Source organism: Ascaphus truei, chromosome 4, assembly GCF_040206685.1.
Source record: "Ascaphus truei isolate aAscTru1 chromosome 4, aAscTru1.hap1, whole genome shotgun sequence".
Classification (NCBI taxonomy): domain Eukaryota; kingdom Metazoa; phylum Chordata; class Amphibia; order Anura; family Ascaphidae; genus Ascaphus; species Ascaphus truei.
This window is the reverse complement of record NC_134486.1, coordinates 308,669,568-308,695,147: the sequence shown is the minus strand read 5'-3', so window position 1 is coordinate 308,695,147 and position 25,580 is coordinate 308,669,568. Positions and strand designations below refer to the sequence as shown.

The 25,580-nt window shown below is 45.5% G+C and overlaps 1 protein-coding gene across 1 annotated transcript in view; it reads left to right on the top strand.

Annotated features, from left to right (window-relative positions):
- Window positions 1-2,482: 2,482 nt before the first annotated feature.
- The window catches only part of SMIM28 (small integral membrane protein 28), a 32,910-nt gene continuing 9,812 nt past the window's right edge, over window positions 2,483-25,580 (top strand). Inside the window, exon 1 of the mRNA XM_075594807.1 lies at window positions 2,483-2,804. Coding sequence (XP_075450922.1) covers window positions 2,694-2,804 — 111 coding nt within the window. The 5' untranslated portion in view covers window positions 2,483-2,693. The remainder of the gene's footprint in view (window positions 2,805-25,580) is intronic.

Here is a 25,580-nt window from a genome sequence, read left to right as displayed (position 1 = left end):
CTGAAGAGTAGTTTATAGCTATTTTCTTTAATGATGGTATTTCATTGAAACGGTCATTGTGACCTCCCAAGTCTTCTCCCTCTCATATGACTCCACTTCCGCACCTAGGTCTGTTTCCAATTGTCTTATATTGGGGGACTTATTGTCTCCATCTAGAGGAACAAGGTACCTATATAGTAAAGATATTAGACTTTTCCCCAGTGGGGAGGACCTACACATACAGTATGTCCAAATTATACATTAGATATTTGATGTCCGGATCTGCCATTTTAAAGTGCCCCAACTTGTCAGTACCTAAAGTATTCTGAGTTTGGGATTTTGAATTTTTCTTTCAAGTTTTAAAAAGATCTAATTTTACTCCATTGGAGAAGATCCCTTATTTTGGTTAAGCCGTTCTTATGTCACCATCATAAGCTTTTTAAATGCAGTCCTGGTGTGAAGGCAGGATTGCATAGAATTGGGGTCATGTTACTATTTGTTGAAATCAGCCCCACCTCAACTTTAACTTTATCCCACAGGTACAGTGAGTGTAACATCGATGGAAGTGAGTGTAGATCTATCTTCTTGTCCTTTTTCGTTAACCATACCATGTTCCATTGACTTGTACTCTTTTTAACCTCCAGTTAGCTATTAAAGGTATCACTTGTACAGTACCTTATTTTTGTCTATCTGTTTTAAGGGCTAACATGGTACCATCCTCTATTTGTTTCTTGACCATTGTCCTTTCCTACTAATGTGACTGCAGGGCTCTGGCCTTCATTGGTATTGTTTTCCACAATACTATGTCAGACTAATCAGCTGCTCATACTATATAAATGTACAATTTCACACTAGTAAATCACAGCATGTAGTCCTAACTACCAACAATTAGATAATGCAAGTGGCAATCAGGAATAGCCTTGAAAATGGGTGGCCACATTGGTCACACGTCATAAAAAAACCTTTGACCTTACCATCTTGGTTTACATTCAGATTTGTCAGCAGCATCAATTGAGCACCTTGTGCAAAAATACTGTGGGAAGTCGACATAAAGATCATGCAATTTGTTCCTTAAAGTACTACCAGAATTTCCAATTATATGTATTAGTGGTAGCATCAAAAGTATGCAGTCTGTTTCCTTAGCTTCTTGATGATTACAACACCTCAAACCTGACACACAAGGATTATACACAAACTTTGATGCAACAATTATAATATTTCCCAGAGCAACTCCTCTAACTGACCTCATACCAGCTCCTGAAATTGCTCACATTATAAGAAAACAAAGCGGACTCCAGGGCTAACATCAGGGAAGTGTTAACAGCCTGGCGTGTCTGATCCCCATGGGCCAAGAAACTCCTGAGCCCAAATTTGTGGCCACTGAACAAGCTTATGGTGGGCCACCATTCAGCAGCACCACCCCAGCCCAAATCTCTCCCACTCCTCGGTTCGGTTCCTTAGTCGAATCCCGGCAACTATTTCAAAGGCTCTTGTTGATATAAAGCAACATGATACATTGAGGCAAAGGGACGCAAATTAAAACTGACACTCTTAAGCTGACATTAACGCCAAGGTGCCTGCATACCGCCTTACAGAAGATTCACATCCCCCTCTCTGTTCAGACCAAATATTCAGAAGAACATAACTGAGCCTTCGGGAATATACACAAACATGTATAAATAGTGGAGTCATATTTTGGGCAAAGTTTTTATAAACAATCGATGCGCTAGAAGTGAGAAATCTGTATCAGTCATTCTGGCTTAAAATTTCTAATAAATGTTATCACAAACAAAGAATTCATTACATGGAGAAAATCACTTTCTATTCTAACACATGGCATCTATTTTCTGCTCCCCAAACCAAGCCACCCAGCCATTTAATATCGTAACAATACAAGGCATAAACAAAGCGTGCTATAAAACGTGACCTCGAATGAAAGCCTCTGAACCTCTTCACATGCAGTGAAGCAAAGTTGTAGGGCTCTCTGGCTGTGAAGGGGTTAAAGCCCACTCTTTAGGGATACCAAAGATTGAACTATTAGTGCGTGTCTCTGTTTTTTTTTTTTTTTGCAGTCTTCGTGTAATCATATCTTCCAAATAACGAGAACCTCTTATAGGCTAAAAGCTTTCCACAGATTTATCATTAACATCTAAATGCTAATGGTTCTAAATAATTCAGCATGGCACTTAGCCTGTGTCCTTGCTGCCTCTGACCTTTCTTGCTCATCCTTTCAGAACGCTGCACTATTTACGTCCTTATTCACACACAAAAACTTTGGATTAAGAATTAATTTTTGTTTTTTGGGGAGGGTAATTTCTTTTAGATGATTTGTTTTTATTTTATTTGTGACTACGGTATCTAATTTTAGACGGTTATGTGCCCAGAGTCAGACCATGTGCTGGTAAATTCCTCTTTAATAATCCTAATGCAGAGAACTCTCCAATCACAGCCCCTGCCTGTCTCTGATACCTGATGCCAGCTTTTCTGGTAATGTAGGCCACCGTAACAAATCCAGAGAGATTGAGTTGGGCTGATAGAGTAGCCTCAGCCACGCTTTTTCCCCCCCCCCCCACTGTTAATAACAAGAGAGAACTTATACCAATGATCATTAGCTCCCAGGCCCCCAGCTGTGTAAGGGCAGGCGGAGGAGGGATTGTGGGAAACTCAGAATCTTGGTGTGTGGGATTTAGGCAACGGCAGCGTCTCTTGGAAATATGAGGTGGCTCCTAGGAAGCAGCTGGAGCAAATTTGGGCACGCTGGCAGGGGCACATACGACTGGTTGACTAGTGAGCCAGGACTACCACTTGTGGACACAAAGCTGCAGGTAGGTACATCTACTTGCATGCAGTGGAACATAATTATGATAGGCAAGGAGTCCAAGCTGTCTGATCTATTTATCAAAATGCCTAGGATAAAGAACGGAGACCCCTTTCCCTATACTCTATTACACAGAACGTCTTCCCACTTTATTCACATATATTAATAAGGTACTTCGTTGTTTATTGAAAAATAACGTGAGACTAACAAACTCTTTTAACTGTTATTAAATTGACTTTATTTCCTTGTTTGTTATTGCACTAGATTGTAGAATATGGGGAAGATTATTACGTGTAACCAATATCTATTTATAATTATTATTGTTATTATTATAATAATAATTATTATTATTATTGTTATTACTGCTGCATCACGTCCTAAACACAGTGCTGACTTTATCTCTTCTGAACTGTATTTTATCTGATTTCTAATAGTGGAAGACGACACTTTTTTTTTTTTTTTTTTTTTTTACGAAATTGGTTTATTTCATTGAATGATCCATAAAAACATAATCAATTGCTATGTACACTACACTACTTGAATTCCGTATAGGCAAATCACTCTTTCTATTTTATTAAGCGTATACAGTTAGTGCAATGTAAAAAAAAAAAAAAAAATTGTTATCACTTGTATCACATGTATTTTTCCTTGTGTTTGGTCTTCTTGGTAACCTTAAATGTTATCTTCTTTTTCCTTTTTTTGTAATTGTGAAGCGCTTTGAGTCCCATTGGGAAAAAAGCGCTATATAAATAAAGTTTTTACTATTATCATTACTATTTGTTCAGTTGTATTGTTTAAAATTTGCCAAAAAGAAAGTTAAAAAATGTGTTTTTATTATGCAGAACTGAAGTATAAAGTTGTTATTATTATTCATACTGTAATTTATAGAGCCCCACCATATTTTGCAATGCAATAGAGAACGACAATAAACAATCAACATTAACAACACTAGTGCAGTAGGTAAGGAGGCCCAGATGCAAGGAGAGGAATCCCACTTCTACTGTCATTTGGTGTCACAATTCGTTTGTTAAAATATTCTCTACCAGAGTGTGAGATGTTTATGCAGCTACACCAGCTAATTCATGTAACCAGTGTGTACCTGTCATCTTTTGTAATCGTTTGCTACGGTTTAAATATCCACAGGATAATACAAAATGTAATGATCACAATGAAATTAAATCAAATGAAGGGCATGCATTATGACACTCAAAAATATCAACACATTTACTGTGCTAGGCAAAAGGTGTGAAAAACAAATTGCTGCTAGATTGAAATACTTCTATACTTTGAATATAGAGCACTTTCTAGAAGTGTGCTAGAAGCTTGACACAAGTTTACTGACTTATTTTGGAGAGAATTTGTTCTCAATGTAAACAGTATTTTGTTGTCAGTAAGAGATCTGCCTGCCAGGAATAAGAATCAGTGTGGCATGTGCAAGCTGTAAAAATACAAATAAGAAAGCAGAACAATTTGATTGACCGAAATGTACGCTGTATAAACAGCTGAGAGAGTGAAATAAAATAAAAACCACCAGAAATGTTGCCACAACTGAGCTTTCTAAATGGTGTTATTGTCAGTATTAAATTCACTAAACACTATTCTGCAAATATAATTATTAAGGATTTAGGCAAGTGGCATATATGATGCGTTCCATCAATGATGTTATAGCAAAGTGACACAACAGTAACATACTATAGGTTAAGTAGGTGATACATTGTACCCCATATGATGTTAGTCCTTACAGTATACTGTAGATTACAGGACAATTCCTTAAAAAAAAAAAAAAAATATATATATTTTGTTACTGTGTACTTTTCCATTTGGATGCAGTCTATGCGGTCCTCTGACTTCTTGAATTCCTGAACAGGGTAGCTGTTGTGTAGGGCAAGGGTGCTCAACTTCAGTCCTCAAGTCGTCGTCCCCCCCCCGCCCCCAACAGGTCAGGTTTTCAGGATATCTCAGTTTTAGCACAGGTGGCTCAATCAGTCCCTGCTTCAGCATAGGTGGCTCAATCAGAGGCTCAGTAAGGGAAACGTGCCGTGATGCAAGTGTGAGGTTTCAGGCAGAGCGCTGCCCCTGATGATGGTTTGAGAAGCGCATTAGTCATTTTATTTGGGGTAAACGAGATACCAGGGCCTCCGTGCACAAATACCTATTATATATCCCCTATCCTTCGTGGATTTGTTTCTGTGAGTGCTGTTTAACAAATATCTACCCTCACTGTAAGGAGAGACTGTTCTGCTATATCTACCCTCACTGTAAGGAGACTGTTCTGCTATATCTACCCTCACTGTAAGGAGAGGCTGTTCTGCTATATCTACCCTCACTGTAAGGAGAGACTGTTCTGCTATATCTACCCTCACTGTAAGGAGAGCCTGTTCTGCTATATCTACCCTCACTGTAAGGAGAGACTGTTCTGCTATATCTACCCTCACTGTAAGGAGAGACTGTTCTGCTATATCTACCCTCACTGTAAGGAGAGCCTGTTCTGCTATATCTACCCTCACTGTAAGGAGAGACTGTTCTGCTATATCTACCCTCACTGTGAGGAGAGACTGTTCTGCTATATCTACCCTCACTGTAAGGAGAGACTGTTCTGCTATATCTACCCTCACTGTAAGGAGAGACTGTTCTTCTATATCTACCCTCACTGTAAGGAGAGACTGTTCTGCTATATCTGCCCTCACTGTAAGGAGACGGTTCTGCTATATCTACCCTCACTGTAAGGAGAGCCTGTTCTGCTATATCTACCCTCACTGTAAGGAGAGGCTGTTCTGCTACATCTACCCTCACTGTAAGGAGAGGCTGTTCTGCTATATCTACCCTCACTGTAAGGAGAGACTGTTCTGCTATATCTACCCTCACTGTAAGGAGAGGCTGTTCTGCTATATCTACCCTCACTGTAAGGAGAGACTGTTCTGCTATATCTACCCTCACTGTAAGGAGAGACTGTTCTGCTATATCTACCCTCACTGTAAGGAGAGACTGTTCTGCTATATCTACCCTCACTGTAAGGAGAGACTGTTCTTCTATATCTACCCTCACTGTAAGGAGAGACTGTTCTGCTATATCTGCCCTCACTGTAAGGAGACTGTTCTGCTATATCTACCCTCACTGTAAGGAGAGGCTGTTCTGCTATATCTACCCTCACTGTAAGGAGAGACTGTTCTGCTATATCTACCCTCACTGTAAGGAGAGACTGTTCTGCTATATCTGCCCTCACTGTAAGGAGAGACTGTTCTGCTATATCTGCCCTCACTGTAAGGAGAGACTGTTCTGCTATATCTACCCTCACTGTAAGGAGAGACTGTTCTGCTATATCTACCCTCACTGTAAGCTTTTTGTATGTGAGTATTTATCTTCAAAATAAACGTTTATTGTTGTGTGCAAAAAAACAGAATGCTGAGTTCTGTTATGCTGGAGTAATCTATAGAAAAGACAAAGGATGTTTAACAGATTGACATAAACCAGCAATATTTTGAAGACAGTAGAGGGCTGCTAATCTAATCTGTGACCCTTTTTGCAAGGAAAGCATAGGCCTTTATTCAGCATGTGGTTAAAGTGCATCCTGCTGATAGATAAGACTTTATTCCCACACAGTACTGTACATGGAATTGGAGCTAATCTCTGGCACAGGGAAGGGGCTTCACATGATATTGAATAGGGGGCATAGTTTTTGTGACTTTAACAAGCCTTTTATGCTGTCAACAGCTATTCCTCACCTACTGTATTTGTACTTTTCTACAGACCTCTGCAAATAGGACTGTCCCAGGTAAACTGGGACCTGTGTTATCTTTGCTGAGATTAACATGGGCATATAAATAAAGCAACCAAACATCATTGTTTATCCAGGGCACTGTCAGTTTCCATAGGTCTGTAGAAAAAAAGACAAATAAATATATAGGACATATCTGTGGAGCAGGCCCTTATGGATATTACGACACATATTTAATTCATATATTCTTTGCAATTCCACAAATCCTGATAAGCAAATGTTCTCCCGTTGTCTTATTACGCAGCACACTAAACCTCGGCTGAAAAACACATTCATACAAGATCAGATCACAGTCTCATATGTTAGATAAGATACAGATGTCCAGGATAAAGATGTCTTCCTTCTTGTTTTAAAAAAAAAGATTAAAATATACTGGGGATTTACAGAGTTTTATTTTGACAAATCCTTCTAAAAGGCCCACAAATTATATAGGAAAAGTTACAAGAAAGGCTTGACATGCTACTTCCCAGTTTGATGTTGTGACATTTTAATTCATGCAGACATATTGTACAGTCACAGCCACGAGTATTATAAAACTTGCCTTGGAAAATCTGGGGCAATCACCAACAATACCCTGCAACATTTCTCAGACATTTCTGCAGAAAGACTAATGGCCCCTCGGATTCACACAGCAGGGATTCCTGGTCAGTTTGAATGGGACTGCCAGGGACCCACGATGTTTTCATCCGATGGGCCATTAATCTGTCTGTAGAAATGTCACTGAAATGTTGGCAGCATTACCTGGATATTGCCCCAGAATTTCCAAGGCAAGTTTTAGAATACTCGTGGATGCACCTGTAAAACATGATGAATACCAATACGTTTATAATGTAGTAGTTTGAACTCAGCACAAACCAAAGAACTGGTCTGAACCATGTCTTATTGTGATAAAATGATCTGCACAACTAAAATTGAATCAACGCCAGTTTCAGATTCATCAATAATGTTCACAGTGTATATCTATATAGTGTGACAGGACAGTATAGTACTGTGGCATGGAAGACAGAGACAAATAAGTGCAAGTAAAACCAATAAATGATCTTATACAGTAATATACAGCCAGCAGATTCACACTCAATACTCCTACAGTACAGCTTGATAATGTGAGCAGCAATTGAAAGGTTCCCAATGACAGTGAAAAAGCATCTCTTCAACTCTCAGCAAAGCTCTGGCAATTACGATAGCTGCGCATCGAAAAGCTGCTGATTATAAGTGAAGTCAGTTTGCTAATGTATTTTATCTGAGAGACCACAGTTTCACCTCTGACTGGTTACTTCCTGCTATTTCTTTATGGGAGGTGTAGCCACCATATACCACAAGCACTGACCTACAGTATACAACGGTATTCTTATCAGCAGCGAAATACCACAAAATATAACAATTCAAGTTAATATAATTATCGTTTATTTGTAAAGTGCCCACATATTCCGCAGCGTGGTACAATGGGGGTACAGAGTTATGTATATTACATAAACAGAACGACATACCAAATAAAGATGAACATGCACAAACAGATACAACAGGTAATGATGACTCTGCACGTGAGAGCTCACACTCTAGAGGAAATAAGGGCAATATTAACAGAGTATGCTTCAGGATAGAGTATCAGCCGCACAGCTGATCCCATTTAGGTGTGGGGGTGAGGATGTTAGGAGGTGTTAGCGTGACATTTGGTCCAGCCGAACATCTGGTCCCAATAGGGTTGCAGGTGTTGGGGGGCGGGGGGTGGGGGTTGGATGTTCGAGGTATGTCACATAGGCTCCCTTGAAATGGTGAGTATTCACGGAGACTTTAAATATCCGAATGATGGGGTTGAGTCTGATGGTGCGTGGTATGGAATTTCAGAGAGAGGGAGCAGCAGTGGAAAAGTCTAGTAGGCGGGCGTGAGCAGAGGTGATAAGGCAGGTGGAAAGGCGGATGTCATGGGCAGAACGAAAGGGGCGTTTAAGGATATATTTGGGGATCATGGCTGAGATGTAGGGGGGGCAGCATTGTTGAGACCTTTGTAAGTCAGAACTAGGGTTTTAAATTTGATTGTAGATTACATATGAAGCCAGTGTAGGGATTTCTATAGTGGCGCAGCAGAAGTGGAGCAATGATAGATTAGATAGATGAGTTTGACAGCAGCATTTTGGATGGACTGGAGTTGGGACAGGTGGATGAAGGCAAAGACCATTAAGAGAAGGTTGCAGTAGTCAAGGTGGGACAAGATGAACGAGTTAAGATTTTAGTTGCCTTATGAGTGAGAAAAGGGTGTAGCCTAGTGATATTTTGGAGGTGGAGAAGGTAGGACTTGGTAAGAGAGTGAATAGGAGGAATGAAAGAGAGATGAAAGTCAACAATGACCCCTAGACAGCGGGCTTAGGGTGTTGATGAGATTGTGGTATTATTGACCGTGAGGGAGTTTGGGTTTAGGGGTGGCAGCAGATGGGGTTAAGTGTTTTAGTTTTGTTTTGGACATTTTAAGCTTCAGGTAACAGTGGGGCATCCAGGAGGAGATTGCAGAGAAATAGTTGGTGACATGGGACAAGAGAGGAGAGGAGGTTAGAGGAGAGATACATTTGGGTATCATTGGCATAAAGATGATACTAAAAATCAAAAGATTGAATTAGTTCAGCAAGAGAAGAGGTGAAGAGTGAGAATAGGAGCGGGCCAAAGACAAAGGCTTGTGGGACCCCAAAAGAAAGATGGAGGGAAGAGGAGGAGGAGACACCAGAGAGGGAAACACTGAAAGAGTCGTTGGATAGGTAGGACTTGAACCAGGAGTGGATTGCATCATAGAGGCCAATGGAATGAAGAGTGTGCAGGAGACGGGGTGATCACCAGTGTTGAAGGCAGCATAGACATCCAGGAGAATTAGCTAGGAGAATTGACCCTTAGACTTAGCTGTGAGTAGGTCATTGGCTACTTTTGTTAGTGCTTTCTCTGTGGAGTTTAGAGGACGGAAACCACATTGCAAAGAGTCAAGCAGGGAGTTGGAGGAAAGTGAGTCAAGCGTTTGTAGCTTGAATGCAAAGGGAGAAGAGAGGGCGGTATCTAGAGAGGTAGGTTGGGTCAAGAGAGCGTTCCTTTAGAATGGGCATGATGAGTGCATGTTTAAAGGACGATGGGAATGTGCCGTAGATGAGAGGTTAAAACGTGACTAGAAGTAGGCTTAGTGTGCTAGAGAGGGAGCAGAGGAGATGTGAGGGAATAGGATTAAGGGGGCAATGTGTGGTAGCAAGAGCGTCTTGTCTGGGCTGAAAAAAAGTGTACTGTTCTGTAGAGAAGTTGCTAGGTCGGGGCAAGAAAGGATAAAGATTGAATGGTTAGAGGTTGTAAATATGTTGAAAATTGGAGGCAGTCTAGAGCATTTAGGTTTCTGTTTGTGTGTGTGGAAGTAGGTGTTGTGGAGGGTGCAGAGGGAGGCTAAAGGTTAGGTGGTGATGGTCAGAGAGAGGGAAAGATCATGTTCGAGGAGTTAGAGACTGAGCAGAGGCAGGATTAAACAAGGTCAAGGCAGTGACCATTGTAGTGAGTAAGAGAGGTGGTCTATTGGGAGAGAGGTTAAGGGGAGAAAATGGGCAGCTGAAATGGCATTGGGATTGCCAATACGTATGTTAAAGTCTGCCAGGATGACAGTAGGAGTGTCAGAAGAGAGGACATGGGGATGCCAGGTGGCAAAGTTGTCACGAAATTGAGCGGTTGGTCCAGGGGGGTGATAGATGACAGCAACATGGAGAAAAAAGGGGGGGGGAGATACGGACATCATGGACTTTGAAAGGATGCGAAGGAGAGGGAGGGAAAGGGGGGTATGATGTGAAATGTGCAACATGGGAAACGTAGTATTCCAACTACTCTGTCTATTCCCTGGTCTGGGGGTGTGGATAAGGGACAGACCACCAGAGGAGAGCAGCAGGGGAAGCGGCGCCAGGTTTCTGTAATGGCTAGAAGGTTGCAAGAGTTGGGAATTAATAATTCATGGATTGCAATAAGTTTATTGCAGGCAGATTGTGCCTGTGAATAAATTAAAAAAAAGCTATTCGTTAAATAGTCTAATCATTTAAAAAATGTAATTACCATATGCAGTATTGGTGAAAGTGCTTCTGTGTGATGCAATGGGTTCGTCCAGTTTCAATTGTACAGATAAAAGTGAGTACTTCATTAGCCAGTTGATACCTTTATTATTTGGACTAAAAAAAGACCAACTCTTGAAAGCATGTCTTAATATATTTTGTGAACAGGAAACTGTATTAACATCACGTGTAATGTTATAATTATCGTCACTTATTGCCTGAAAAACAAAGTTTCGTTAACGACTTAGTGCATTAACTTAAGTTAACGCCTTGTTAAGTGCCAACAGGGATCGTCAAAGCTCACTAACACAGTATTAACTGCTGTTATTAGCCGTAATGGGCCCTTGTGTTAGTATAACGGCCGTTAGTGCTAATGATTTGCAAAAGACTTGCTCCCTGTAACAGCTCCGCTCCACTGAGCAGGGATTTAACCATTTCTTACTTAGGTCATACCTACGGGTGAGAGGGAGACGGAGTGGGGAGAAAGTGGGGAGAGAAAAGGGGGAAATAGAGGGGGGGGAAGAGGGGGGAGAAAGAACGGGGAGAGAGAAAGATGGGAGGGAGAGAGGGGTGGGACAGGGGAGAGAGGGGGAGGTTGAGAGAGCGGGGAGGAAAGAGCGGATTAGAGAGGGGCAGAGGGGGAGAGGCGGAAGGGGGTGAGAGGGAGAGGAGGGGGTGAAAGAGGGGAAGAGGGGGAGAGAGGTGGGAGCAGGGAGAGAGGGGAGAAAGAGGGGTGGAAAGAGAGGGGGTGGAGGAGAGAGGGGGGATGGAGGAGAGAGAGGAGAGGAGCACGGGTGGGAGGGGGAGGGGGATGAGGGAGAGAGAAGGGGAGGAAGGAGAGAGGGGGAGAAAAGGAAGATGAGTGGGGGAGAGAGGGGGCTAGGGGGACAACAGGGAGAAAGGGGAGAATAGGGGGACTGCAGGGGATAGGGGGAGTTAGAGAGGGGGGATAGAGGGATAGAGAGGGGGAAGATGGGGGAGAGAGTGAGCTCTTGAAACAACACATGGGAGACACCTGTGCTCAAAAAGGAGCCAACCGAGATGGTTTAATGTATTTACCATTTTATTTTAATTTAAAAAATCTATATAACTATACAAAAGTGTCTATTATTTATGAAATAAGAAAAAAGGGGGCAAGCACTGCAGTGCTTGCCACCTTTTTTCTTACTTTCTCTGCCTACTGTGGGAGCGATGCATGCCTTTTGAAACGGGTGTCATCAAGGTCTTACATAGTTACATAGTCTGTTTGCCTTCTATCAAGATCAGTGCGTACAATCAGTGAGTACAATCCTGCTCTTAAGCAGATATGCTTTTAAGTAGAAATGTTTAAAGTAGATATGAAGTTTAAAAAGGAAGTTCAAAAAGAAGTGGAAAAGTGGACAACATCTACTGCTTCTGATTCCTGCATTTAATCTACGTTGGAAAGGAGGATATCATCCATCCCAGACTGCATATCTCAACACTTAACTATTGCTGTGATGCCGCCTTTACTTTTTATATTTGCTGTAACCTCACTTATTTTCAAATTATGCACTTCCTTCCACCAGTCTCCTTATGTCTCTAACTCTATTCATATATCTCCATCTCTCCTTTCTTCCCCACTTCTCAGTTCACATGAACTCCTTTCTTACCTGCGCCCTCTGACACCACACAGCTATATCCCCTGCACTAAAAAACACCCCTACAAATCATCCTCACACATTCTCTTTCTTTCCATGCTTCTCCTCCTTGCTTCTGGGGATATTTCTCCCAATCCCGGTCCCTGCTTTATTCCTACATGTTCTCGTCCTCGCCTCCCACATGCAACTTCTACTCCTTCTTGTGTTAACCCCTCCAACCTCATACCCATCCCCCTGCCACCCTCCCTCCTCTCTCCCTTTCTCCTGTGCCCTTTGGAATGCTCGCTCCCTTTCTAACAAGTGCCTCTCTGTGCATGACTTCTTTCTCTCTCACTCCCTGCTTCTCTTTGCTATAACTGAAACCTGGCTCACTCAGTCTGACTCTGCTCTGGAAGCTGCCCTCTCCTACGGTGGCCTTTCCTTCTCCCACACTCCGCGCCCTGATGGCAGGGGTGGAGGCGTGGGGCTCCTGCTCTCCTCTCTCTGCCGTTACCGAACCCTTCCTATTCCCCCATCTCTTGCTTTTCCCTCCTTTGAGGTTCACACTGTCCAGTTCTTCTCTCCTCTCCCTGTCCATGTGGCGGTCATCTATCGCCCACCTACCTCTACTCATCCCCCTTCTGCCTTTCTCTCTCACTTTGAATCCTGGCTCTCTTTCTTTCTCTCCTCAGACTCCCCTGTTCTTCTCCTTGGGGACATCAATTGCCACATTGATGACCCCTCTCTCCCTTGGGCTTCCCGCTTTCTTTCTCTAACCTCTTCTTTTGGCCTTCAACAGTGGACTGCAGCCAGCACCCACAAGGATGGCCACTACTTAGACCTGGTTTTCACTAAAAAACTTCTCTCTCTCTGATTTCTCCATTTCCCCTTTTCCTCTCTCTGACCATCACCTCATCTCATTCTCTCTATCTCGCTTCTCAACTTCTCCACCTCCATCTACCCCCCGGTTCTGCTGAAACCTGCGCTCTATTCACTTACCTGACTTTAAGTCCACTTTACACTCCTCCCTCTCCTCTCTCAGCTCTGCTACAGACTCTGACAACCTGGTCAGGAGCTACAACTCTGCTTTGTCCTCCACTCTTGATCTAAATGCCCCACTTTCTCTCTGCCGCACTCGCCCTTCTAACCCTAGACCCTGGCTAAATTCCCACACGCGCATGCTGCGTTCCTCCTCTCGTTCCTCTGAATGCCTCTGGAGGAAATCTCATACTCTCGCAGACTTCCTTCACTACAAATTTATGCTATCCTGTTTCAACTCTGCCCTCTCGCAAGCTAAACATGCCTACTTTTCTTCACTAATCAACATGCACAAGTCTAACCCACGCCGACTGTTCTCTGTCTTTGATACTCTACTCAAACCACCCTCAGCTGCCTCTCCTTCCTCCATCTCCGCTCAGGACTTTGCTGACTATTTTAAGGAAAAGGTGGAATCCATACGTCAGAACATCCCCTCCGTCTCTTCCTCCCATCCTACACCTCTTCCTAAGTCTCCTCCTGCCTTCCTTGACTCTTTTTCCACGGTCTCAGAGGAGGATGTGTCGCTGTTGATCGCCTCTTCTCCCTCTACCACTTGCCCTCTTGAACCCATTCCCTCTCATCTCTTAAAACCTCTTGCTCCTACTATAATCCATACGCTCACACACATTTTTAACTCCTCCCTCTGCTCGGGAACCTTTCCATCCTCCTTCAAACATGCAACAGTCATACCATTACTCAAAAATAGCAAGCTTGACCCTACCTGTCTTTCTAACTATAGACCTGTCTCCCTCCCGCCTTTTGCCTCTAAACTCCTTGAACGTCTTGTATTCTCACGCTTGCTCCATTTTCTCAACACCTATTCTCTCCTAGACCCTCTACAATCTGGTTTCCGCACTGCTCACTCCACAGAAACAGCCCTCACTAAAATAACTGACGACCTCCATGCTGCCAAAGACAGAGGTCATTACACTCTGCTCATATTACTCGACCTCTCTGCAGCATTTGACACCGTGGACCACCCTCTTCTCCTTCACATTCTCCATACTCTTGGTATTCGGAACAAAGCTCTATCCTGGATCTCATCCTACCTCTCCCATCGTACTTTCAGTGTCTCTTCTGCTAACACCTCCTCCTCCTCTATTGATCTCTCTGTGGGGGTACCCCAGGCCTCTGTCCTGGGACCTCTTCTCTTTTCTCTGTACACACTCTCTCTAGGTGACCTAATAAAATCTTTTGGGTTTAATTATCACCTCTATGCTGACGACACACAAATATACTTTTCAACACTCAACCTTACACCTGCTGTTCAAACCAAAGTTTCCGAATGTCTCTCTGCTATATCATCCTGGATGGCCCTCTGCCGCCTTGAACTCAACATGGCTAAAACAGAGCTCCTCATACTTCCTCCCAAACCTGGCCCTACTACCTCCTTCCACATTACTGTTGGAACTACGATCATTCACCCAGTAGCCCAAGCACGCTGCCTAGGGGTCACACTCGACTCCTCTCTCACATTCGCCCCTCACATTCAAAACATTTCTAAAACCTGTCACTTTTTCCTCCGCAATATAACAAAGATACGCCCTTTCCTCTGTTGCTCGACTGCTAAAACCCTGACTCAGGCCCTCATTCTCTCCCGTCTTGATTACTGTAACCTCCTGCTGTCCAGCCTTCCTGCCTCTCACCTGTCTCCCCTACAATCTATCCTAAACGCTGCTGCCAGAGTCACGCTACTCTTTCCTAGATCTGTCTCAGCATCTCCCCTCATGAAATCCCTCTCCTTGCTTCCGATCAAATCCCGCATCTCACACTCCATTCTTCTCCTCACTTTTAAAGCTTTACACTCTTCTGCCCCTCCTTACATCTTAGCCCTAATTTCTCGTTATGCACCATCCAGACTCTTGCGTTCTTCTCAAGGATGTCTTCTTTCTACCCCCTTTGTATCTAAAGCCCTCTCCCGCCTTAAACCTTTTTCACTGACTGCCCCACACCTCTGGAATGCCCTTCCCCTCAGTACCCGACTAGCACCCTCTCTATCCACCTTTAAGACCCAACTTAAGACACACTTGCTTAAAGTAGCATATGAATAGCACTGTGGATATTCTGAACACATGATACATAAAGCTTGGCCCCCTGCAGACGCACTTACCAGAACTCCCTCCTACTGTCTCTGTACGTTCTCCCTACCTACCAATTAGACTGTAAGCTCCTCGGGGCAGGGACTCCTCTTCCTTAATGTTACCTTTATGTCTACAGCACTTATTCCCATGATCTTTTATTTATATTATCTGTTATTTATTTGATTACCATTTGTATTACTACTGTGAAGCGCTATGTAAATTAATGGCGCTATATAAATAAAGACATACAATACAATACAATTATTGCTGGAACGTGGTTAGTGTGTCCCAGGACATTGTGCAGTTAGAGGATTCAATAGGAGAAGGGTAAGGGATTGTGATGTGCTAGGGGAGTGCTTCATACCAGCATTGTTTCTGTCTCCCCTATTGTTCCCCCCTCCTCCATCCCCTATTGATACTGCCACCTGATTGGAATAGCATCATTCTAGTGCCACTACACAGCGATTTATGGATTATTATTCATCCGTTCCATTTTGTTTGAATTATTTATGACACCCACGCTGACTACATCATACGGAGGAGTTTTGGTAGCACCCCGGGGGATTCATCCCCATTTGCTTTCTATTTATGAAATAAGCCTACATTTAGCCTATAATAGTAATAATCCCCTCAGAAAAGGTCATTACTGGCCAATAATGCCCTGGCTGGGTTAAAGTATTGAACTCTTCCAGCCAGGGCATTATTGGCCAGTAATGCCCTGTTCTGAGGGGATTATTACTTAATTAGATAACACTGTCTACATTTTTTATACCTCCTAATACCATTTAGCAACCATTTAGAAGTCATATTCACTTCTTCTTTTGAAACAGGCCCTGACACACACATTTTGAATTCTGCAATTGGGCAACAAAGTATCACAAACAGATCTGTTGCGGTGTTCCAAACAGCAGACTGTATATTGCTCTGAAAGCTGTAACAATAATATGTTACACTTAGTAATATAATGTCACATATCAGTTCCAGCATTTCACAGACTGCAGCACAGTTAGGCAGGGGCCATGATACCGCAGACCGTGCGGAGGTGTCCACACGCTGAGCGAACAAGACTGCCTTAAGGCAGTGTTCGCGTCCATGAGGAGTGCGGGCGCGTCCTCGCGGAAGCAGGAGGAAGCGTGAGAAATCAGTGAGTGGTTCGCCCAATGAGGGCGAACCAGCTCTGTGACGTCACTGGCATGCCCCTAGACACGCCCACGAACGGGGCGTGTACCATGGCCAAAGAACGCACCCACTTCATGCGGATGACGTCACGGCCCCGCACGCCTGACCTTAGAAGGCAACCACTTCGTTAGGATTTTAACAGATTTATAACAGGAGCACCAAACGATTGCCAGCTTAGGTAAGGATGTAGACTTAGCCATTTGCACACGCTTTGCATATACAAATAAGAAAAAAAAAAGGGGAATGTAGATGTAGCCAGGTATCCCCTCCAGTCCCCCTCTGGTTCCCCGATCACCCGGTTTCACCCCCTTACCTCCGCTGCTGTAGGGGTTATTGCAGGGATGGCGACGGGTTCGCCGGCGGCTCCCTTCGCAGGCCGCCGCCATTGCTGGTTGCGCGCGCACTCCAGGAAGTTTGCGCATGCGCAGAGGACATGATGGCGGCCATTAAGAGTTGAGCATGCGCAGGACACTATGCGCATGCGGCTGCAATAGAAAACGACTCTGTACAGAACTACAACTTAGAAATAGATTTTGTCAGAGCAAAGCTCAAAGATCTGGTGCTCAAAAGTTCCTCACTGGTATGTCTAAGCAGGGGATAGGGGTTTGCTGTGTAACACAAGCAGTTACTTTCCACGAGAGTCTATACTCACGGCTTCTTTGCAGGCTGAAGATGAAGAGAGTCTTGTGATGTAAACCTTGTAAGGTAAGTAGTGCTCCGCTCTGTACCTCCTATCCGGTCACGAATCCCGACTGGCCCGTCACATCAGGCACCGATGATGTCGAGTAGGAGGATGTCTGCGTCCCCCTCAACTGTGAATCTGTTCGGCGGCGGTCATTCAGCACACTACGCTTCTGGAACCACACGGAACCTCCAGCCTCTCTCTCACATCAGACTGACGTCATTCCTTTGCTGAATCAAGCACTGTTGTGCTATGGTAGCCTGCTGTTAGGAATTCCAATCCCACACGAGTCCCCTGCTCTGCGTGCTCCCTGCTAAACACCAACCAGTATGTAGAACACCCCAATGAGGGGAAAAAAACCGGTGCACAGCTTCAGTCTTGGGTTGAGATAATCAAGGATTTATTAAGTTAAAAACATGGACAAAAAAAATACTGATATTGCCACTCTAACGTGTTTCACACGCAGGGTGCTTTATCAAAGAGTAACAAGTGATCACTGACTGACATTCTTATAGTATATCTATAACACCCACTTCCAAAATGTAACCAATCGTAGAGATAATTCTAATCACTAACAGATGTTAATATGCAAAATAGAGGGAGTAGGTCACAAGAAGCAATCAGTGAATTCTGAACATTAAACCAAACAAAGAGACAATTACATCTCTATAAACATATATAGACATTCACAAATATATAAAAACAAATAACAAATCTCAGTCTATTGTAATAAACTGCCATGTACATGTATGTAATATTATAACATGTGAGGTAATACGTATGTTCAGACCAGAAATCCTGGAAACTTGATCAGTAATAATCATAACTATATAACCCCATATCATTGTATCTGAATTGTAAATTGTAAACAGTGTATCTAATCTAATAACAATAAGAATAATGTATTAATATGAATGAAATTCACTGATTGCTTCTTGTGACCTACTCCCTCTATTTTGCATATTAACATCTGTTAGTGATCTTAGCCAAAAGGCCGAGAAGCCACAGACAGCTGTTTCAGCCTTAATGGGTCTCATCAGTGTGGGGTTGGTGAACTGGGTATGCAAATAAGCTAAAGGATGGGGTTTACCATACTGAGTTAAGTTATGGTGAGTAAAAAAAGTGACAAAAACCCTCCACAGCATATATATATATCTATATATATATATAGTGCAGAATAAATGATTGCAGGTAGATATATATATGTGTGTATGTATATTATATATATAGAGATAAAGATATTGCACTTTACTATTAACAAAAATGAGTCTGAGTCATAATCAATTTAGGGAAAGTTTGATCCTTGTCTCTAAATGATGCGCTTTAAGAATAGTGTGTGTGTGTGTGTGTGTGTGTGTGTGTGTGTGTGTGTGTGTGTGTGTGTGTGTGTGTGTGTGTGTGTGTGTGTGTGTATATATGTATATATATACGTGTGTGTGTGTGTATTATATATATGTGTATATATATATATATATATATATATGTAGCCCTCTTTCCCCCCCCCTAATTGAGATTGGGGTGGGTAGGTGTATCTGACTACTTATCAGTGTGGTGTGGTACCTGTTTGGCAACCAGAAGAGCTGAGCTTCCGCCACGGGGAACCTGGGGTATGTACTTACACTCGGTGCAGCACCTCCACTGATGAGGGATCCCAACGGGGTGGGAGTGTGCCCTCACCAGAACCCACATACACTAAATACACACCGTGTGAATAAATAGTATTTACTGAGCATGAACTGTAACTCCAATAACACCTCTTTGCATAACATCAAAACAATATATCAATAACAGTGCATCACTCTGAATGCATACCATCCCCTCACCCACATGTCCATCATCATATTCCCCTCAGTCTCTTGAGTGTCCACAACAATAAAGACCAGTGTGAGTGTGAGGGATAGCGCTTCCCTGTGTTGGGGCCCGGTGGTGCACTTAATGTATACTACCTCCCTGACCAGTCCTGGTCAGGAAAATCCTTGGAACTCTACAACACCGCACAGTGATCCCACGGCGTGCTGCGCTGCTCTCTGCAGGAATGGATGCACACGCTGACTCCACAGGGAAAGGAATCTCCAGCCGGAATGATCCTTGAACACAGTCTCTGATACACGCTGTACTGACAGTCAGATGCTGTCAAACAGAAATCCTCTTGCTCTCTAAATATGGTGAAGGAGTCCCTGTCCTAAGGCCGACCCTATACCATACAGCTTCCTCTGGTGTCATAGGGAACTAACTGGGCCCTGGGGTATACCTCTACCCTAGTCCCTGTACGCAGAAGAACTCTCCCTGTAGCTTCTGTCTGATCCCAGACTCTGGCAGCTCACCACGTGCAACTGGCACTGGTGATATAACACACACTGAACAAGTAGAAAGCAGCCCCCCTTCTTCCTATGAGGGGCCTCTCACTGACACAGCCAAATAACTGCTGTGGCTGCACTACAAAGCCACTCTGACATATTCTAATCAGAGCACACAGCACGACAGCTATGTCATTGACAAGATTACACACACCTAAGAGCAGGGTCCCTATCTAAGGGGCCTTCCCTAAGAACTTACCCACTAACCTAGTGGGGAGTGGGACCTACCTGGGACCTGGGGATAACCTGGCCTAGTGTAAGAGCCTTGCTCCTTACACACCTCCTCCCCCTTCCTGCTCCCAGCTCCAACTGCCAAACGTGGTCCCTGCAACATTGTAGCCTTACTCCACAGGAGAAGCTACAAAACCTATTTGCTGGCTGGCTGCACGTGATGTGAGTGAAAGGGCAATCCCCAGAGGCTGCTGAGAATTGTAGTCCACTCAGGACCTCTTTAGCATTGGGACCGCGTGCGCTATCCTTTCTGCGCCTGTGCAAAGCTGTAATGGTCGCCGCTATGCTTAACTGCCCTGCGCGACCTCTAGAGAGCCTTCCTGCCTCTCTGCCTTATCAATGGTGAACCGGGGAGCCAAAGGGGACCTGGCTAGTCTCCCCCTGGTGGAAATACCAACGACCCCGCTTGGAGGACAACATCACACAGCACAGAGTTATATAATAAAAATGCAGGGCATAGTATATACAACTTATCCCAGGTGCTTCACCATCAACAGTGCATAACTTAATCATAACCGTTATACCCGAGGCCAGCTGAGTGATTGCTGTTTGCTGAGACCAATTGTGGGGTGCCCCTAACTGATAATGTGGGGGTACCTCACTTTGACTTTCGTGAGCCTCCGCAAACTCATGGTCAGGTGCAACAGTCACTGTTCCATACTGCTTCCTCCCCCTGGTGGAAGGAATAGCAGTGCCTCTTGGCCAGACCTTTACCCGGCCATCTGCGGCATGGAGGCAGTAGGCCAGGAGGTCTTGACCTTTTCCACGGTCTACCACATGGTGAATGGAACGCTCCTTTTTGGGCTTAAAGGAGGCAATTTTTACTAAATCCCTCGCCACACAGTCCTTGTCCCTACTTACTTGCGAGGCTTCCACTGGGAAGCGAGCAATTGACAATGTCTCTTTACTCAAAGTCTCTATACTCAGGGTCCCGGTTACATCCTGCAGGGGGTAAAGGGTTGATACCTTACCACTGCATCGATGCACGGTGGCCAACCGGTCCTTGAGGACGCTGTCAGTTCCCACCTCGGCTGTCTTGGGACCTGCCCCCGGCCCTTCTGGGGCAGTCCACTCACTGTCTCGAAACTCGGGAGCGTTGGATCCCAGTCCTGGGACCATTTGGGTTGGAGCGCACAGGCTCACTCTCAGGTCATGAGCCTTAGTTCGGGCCTTTTCCATGGCCGCCCCCATCGGAGCCTGTGGGGAGTAAGGAGGTTCCTCACCACTCCGCTGGCTTGCGATGGGTTCCTCTTCCTCCGGTCCCTCCGACACACTGGGAGTCGCCACGGCCGTGGGACTCTTCCGCGGCTCCGGCCGCACCAGTGCTTGCTCTGGTGCCACTAGCGGAAGTGTACCTAACTTTTCCTGGGCATTCACCTTACCCTTGGCGTGGTTAGCAGGTACTGATCCCAAGCCTGGGACCGATGGTACCACTGTGGTAGGCCGGACTGGCCGTTGTAGGGCACACGGGCCCATATCAGGATCCGTAGCAGATGGGATAATTGTCTCTTTATCTCCAGCTTCACTTGTGTGGTCCGCCGGCGGGCGCATCACCACAGCTGGTTGTTGGTTGCTGGAATCACTAAGAGAGGTTGGGGGTAGAGACACCTTACCCTGTGATTCCGGAATCTGCGGTTCAGACAGGTAGCTCTCTCCACTAAGTAACCTCTCCATCTTTTTCCCTTCTTGTTCTTTCTTTATCAGGTCCTGTGCAGCACTTCTTCTGCGAGTCTTCCACCGCTCTAGGTCATCCTGCCACGTGTCATCTTCTTCATAAATCATGTCACACCTTAGCACAAATGTATCTATTCCGTTACAGTGTAACCTCTCGCAGTCTATTTCATTCCCAGGGGGAAAATACTCTGCCTCTGCAACAGTGTCTGGAACATCACTTTGGACACACAGGCCCCCTGAAACCTCTGGGATTAAGACAGACTGATTAGCAGTGTAACTCACTTCAGCAGCTAGGTCAGGCTCCTCCTCTGGCAGTTCTGTAGGCTGCAGCAGCCCGGGTTTCAGGAACTGCATCTCGCAGTCTGTACACTTGGGCCCTCGGGTCAATTCACCGACGGAGCAATCACAACCGCTCAGGCGGCAGTGCAGGCATCCTTCCCCATCTACCACTGTTGTTGTGAGCACTAATGGTAACGTAGATAACTCGTCAGTCCAGCCACCAGTCACATTCCAGTCTTCTATTACATATGGGCACACTACCAGGGGCGAGCCTAACGTTGGGGCCCGTATGACTCTATACAGCCGAGGGTGTATGTCTATGCATCCGTTAACTCTCTTATGGTGAACAGAAGTGGCTGATTGCTTCTCAAGGTGCTCTCTCCCCCTGGGTGGACTCTAGAAGAGGGGCACTTTCTATCAAGGGATAGTTCTGGCTCGGTGCTAAGCCACTCGTGTTGCAGGGACGGGGCTTAGGGTTTCCCGCCAATCCCGGACAACTTTCTGCAAGGTAATTCTCCTCCTCGAGCGCAGCAGCACGGGCACGCTGCCAACTTGGGGAAAGTTGCCATGGCGCTGGGTCGGAGTAGACTAAAGGGTAACCCTCAGGGGGACACCCTGGCATAAACAACGCGGACGGTGCATCTGACAGGCATATATCCCACGTGTTTGTCACCACAAAAAGCATTGAGCTCCACGTAGACGTGGGGTCATCATCTACATCTATAATAAAGGCATTCTGCCACCTGGGGATTTTATGCAAATGATCATGGACCTCCTCATCTGATATATTGGCAGGAAGGCCTTCTACGGCCACCACACGGCGGGGGCTAACATCTATCCTCAAGGCCCAGGCGAGGACCTCGTGTCCGGACTTTACAAACATGGTGGACAATTTGACAAAAAAAATGGAACAGGGCACCCCAGGTCTGATCTCAGCAGCACCTCCAAATGTAGCCCTCTTTCCCCCCCCCCTAAGTGAGATTGGGGTGGGTAGGTGTATCTGACTACTTCTCAGTGTGGTGCGGTACCTGTTTGGCAACCAGGAGAGCTGAGCTTCCGCCACAGGGAACCTGGGGTATGTACTTACACTCGGGCAGCGCCTCCACTGATGAGGGATCCCAACGGGGTGGGAGTGTGCATACCATCCCCTCACCCACATGTCCATCATCATATTCCCCTCAATCGCTTGAGTGTCCACAACAATAAAGACCAGTGTGAGTGTGAGGGATAGCGCTTCCCTGTGTTGGGGCCCGGTGGTGCACTTAATGTATACTACCTCCCTGACCAGTCCTGGTCAGGAAAATCCTTGGGACTCTGCAACACCGCAAAGTGATCCCACGGCGTTCTGCGCTGCTCTCTGCAGGAATGGATGCACACGCTGACTCCACAGGGAAAGGAATCTCCAACCGGAATGATCCTTGAACACAGTCTCTGATACACGCTGTACTGACAGTCAGATGCTGTCAAACAGAAATCCTCTTGCTCTCTAAATATGGTGAAGGAGTCCCTGTCCTAAGGCCAAAAATAGAAAGTTGCAAGGCGGTCACTGCTGCCGCCGGGGTATGAATGAAGACACGCAATAAAAATAAAGGGTTATTTATTGGTGCATATTACACAAAAAATCTGCTACAGAGCAAACTCTGACGCGTTTCGTTCCTAGCAGGAACTTTGTCAAAGAGTTGTCTTCATTCATACCCCGGCGGCAGCAGTGACCGCCTTGCAACTTTCTATTTTTGTCCTACATACCCTTGGGCTGGAGCACGCTGACATCCTCTTCCGGTTCACAGTTCAGTGACGTCATCGCAGACCGGAGCCCGGCGAGTCAAGACTGTGAGTTTATCTCCCTTCCCCTGCCTCCGTGAGAGGATTTCTGGGTCCGTGGTAGACACCGGGTGTAGGAGGGCAGTGGCGGAGGGTAGCGGTGTACTTCGCCTGTGGTTCCTATTGGAGACACGGCGGTATCACTGCTATTCATTCCTCCCTACCACATCTAGCCCCTACCCGTGGTAGTCATAAGCCATGCACTTTCTAACAGGGGTGTTATTACTGTGTTCATTTTACTAGAGGAACAGTGAACGGAAGAGATTATTATGGACATTTGTTTGTGATTTATGGATCTGGTTCTCTTGTAGGTCTTGCCAGTTTTCATTTAGTAGCACCAGTTTTTCTAAGGAGCGATTCTAGGAATTTCCTGTCCTAAGGCCGACCCTATAGCATACAGCTTCCTCTGGTGTCATAGGGAACTAACTGGGCCCTGGGGTATACCTCTACCCTAGTCCCTGTACGCAGAAGAACTCTCCCTGTAGCTTCTGTCTGATCCCAGACTCTGGCAGGTCACCACGTGCAACTGGCACTGGTGATATAACACACACTGAACAAGTAGAAAGCAACCCCCCTTCTTCCTATGAGGGGCCTCTTACTGACACAGCCAAATAACTGCTGTGGCTGCACTACAAAGCCACTCTGACATATTGTAATCAGAGCACACAGCACGACAGCTATGTCACTGACAAGATTACACACACCTAAGGGCAGGGTCCCTATCTAAGGGGCCTTCCCTAAGAACTTACCCACTAACCTAGTGGGGAGTGGGACCTACCTGGGACCTGGGGGTAACCTGGCCTAGTGTAAGAGCCTTGCTCCTTACACACCTCCTCCCCCTTCCTGCTCCCAGCTCCAACTGCCAAACGTGGTCCCTGCAACATTGTAGCCTTACTCCACAGGAGAAGCTACAAAACCTATTTGCTGGCTGGCTGCACGTGATGTGAGTGAAAGGGCAATCCCCAGAGGCTGCTGAGAATTGTAGTCCACTCAGGACCTCTTTAGCATTGGGACCGCGTGCGCTATCCTTTCTGCGCCTGTGCAAAGCTGTAATGGTCGCCGCTATGCTTAACTGCGCCTGCGCGACCTCTAGAGAGCCTTCCTGCCTCTCTGCCTTATCAATGGTGAACCGGGGAGCCAAAGGGGACCTGGCTAGTCTCCCCCTGGTGGAAATACCAACGACCCCGCTTGGAGGACAACATCACACAGCACAGAGTTATATAATAAAAATGCAGGGCATAGTATATACAACTTATCCCAGGTGCTTCACCATCAACAGTGCATAACTTAATCATAACCGTTATACCCGAGGCCAGCTGAGTGATTGCTGTTTGCTGAGACCAATTGTGGGGTGCCCCTAACTGATAATGTGGGGGTACCTCACTTTGACTTTCGTGAGCCTCCGCAAACTCATGGTCAGGTGCAACAGTCACTGGTTCCATACTGCTTCCTCCCCCTGGTGGAAGGAATAGCAGTGCCTCTTGGCCAGACCTTTACCCGGCCATCTGCGGCATGGAGGCAGTAGGCCAGGAGGTCTTGACCTTTTCCACGGTCTACCACATGGTGAATGGAACGCTCCTTTTTGGGCTTAAAGGAGGCAATTTTTACTAAATCCCTCGCCACACAGTCCTTGTCCCTACTTACTTGCGAGGCTTCCACTGGGAAGCGAGCAATTGACAATGTCTCTTTACTCAAAGTCTCTATACTCAGGGTCCCGGTTACATCCTGCAGGGGGTAAAGGGTTGATACCTTACCACTGCATCGATGCACGGTGGCCAACCGGTCCTTGAGGACGCTGTCAGTTCCCACCTCGGCTGTCTTGGGACCTGCCCCCGGCCCTTCTGGGGCAGTCCACTCACTGTCTCGAAACTCGGGAGCGTTGGATCCCAGTCCTGGGACCATTTGGGTTGGAGCGCACAGGCTCACTCTCAGGTCATGAGCCTTAGTTCGGGCCTTTTCCATGGCCGCCCCCATCGGAGCCTGTGGGGAGTAAGGAGGTTCCTCACCACTCCG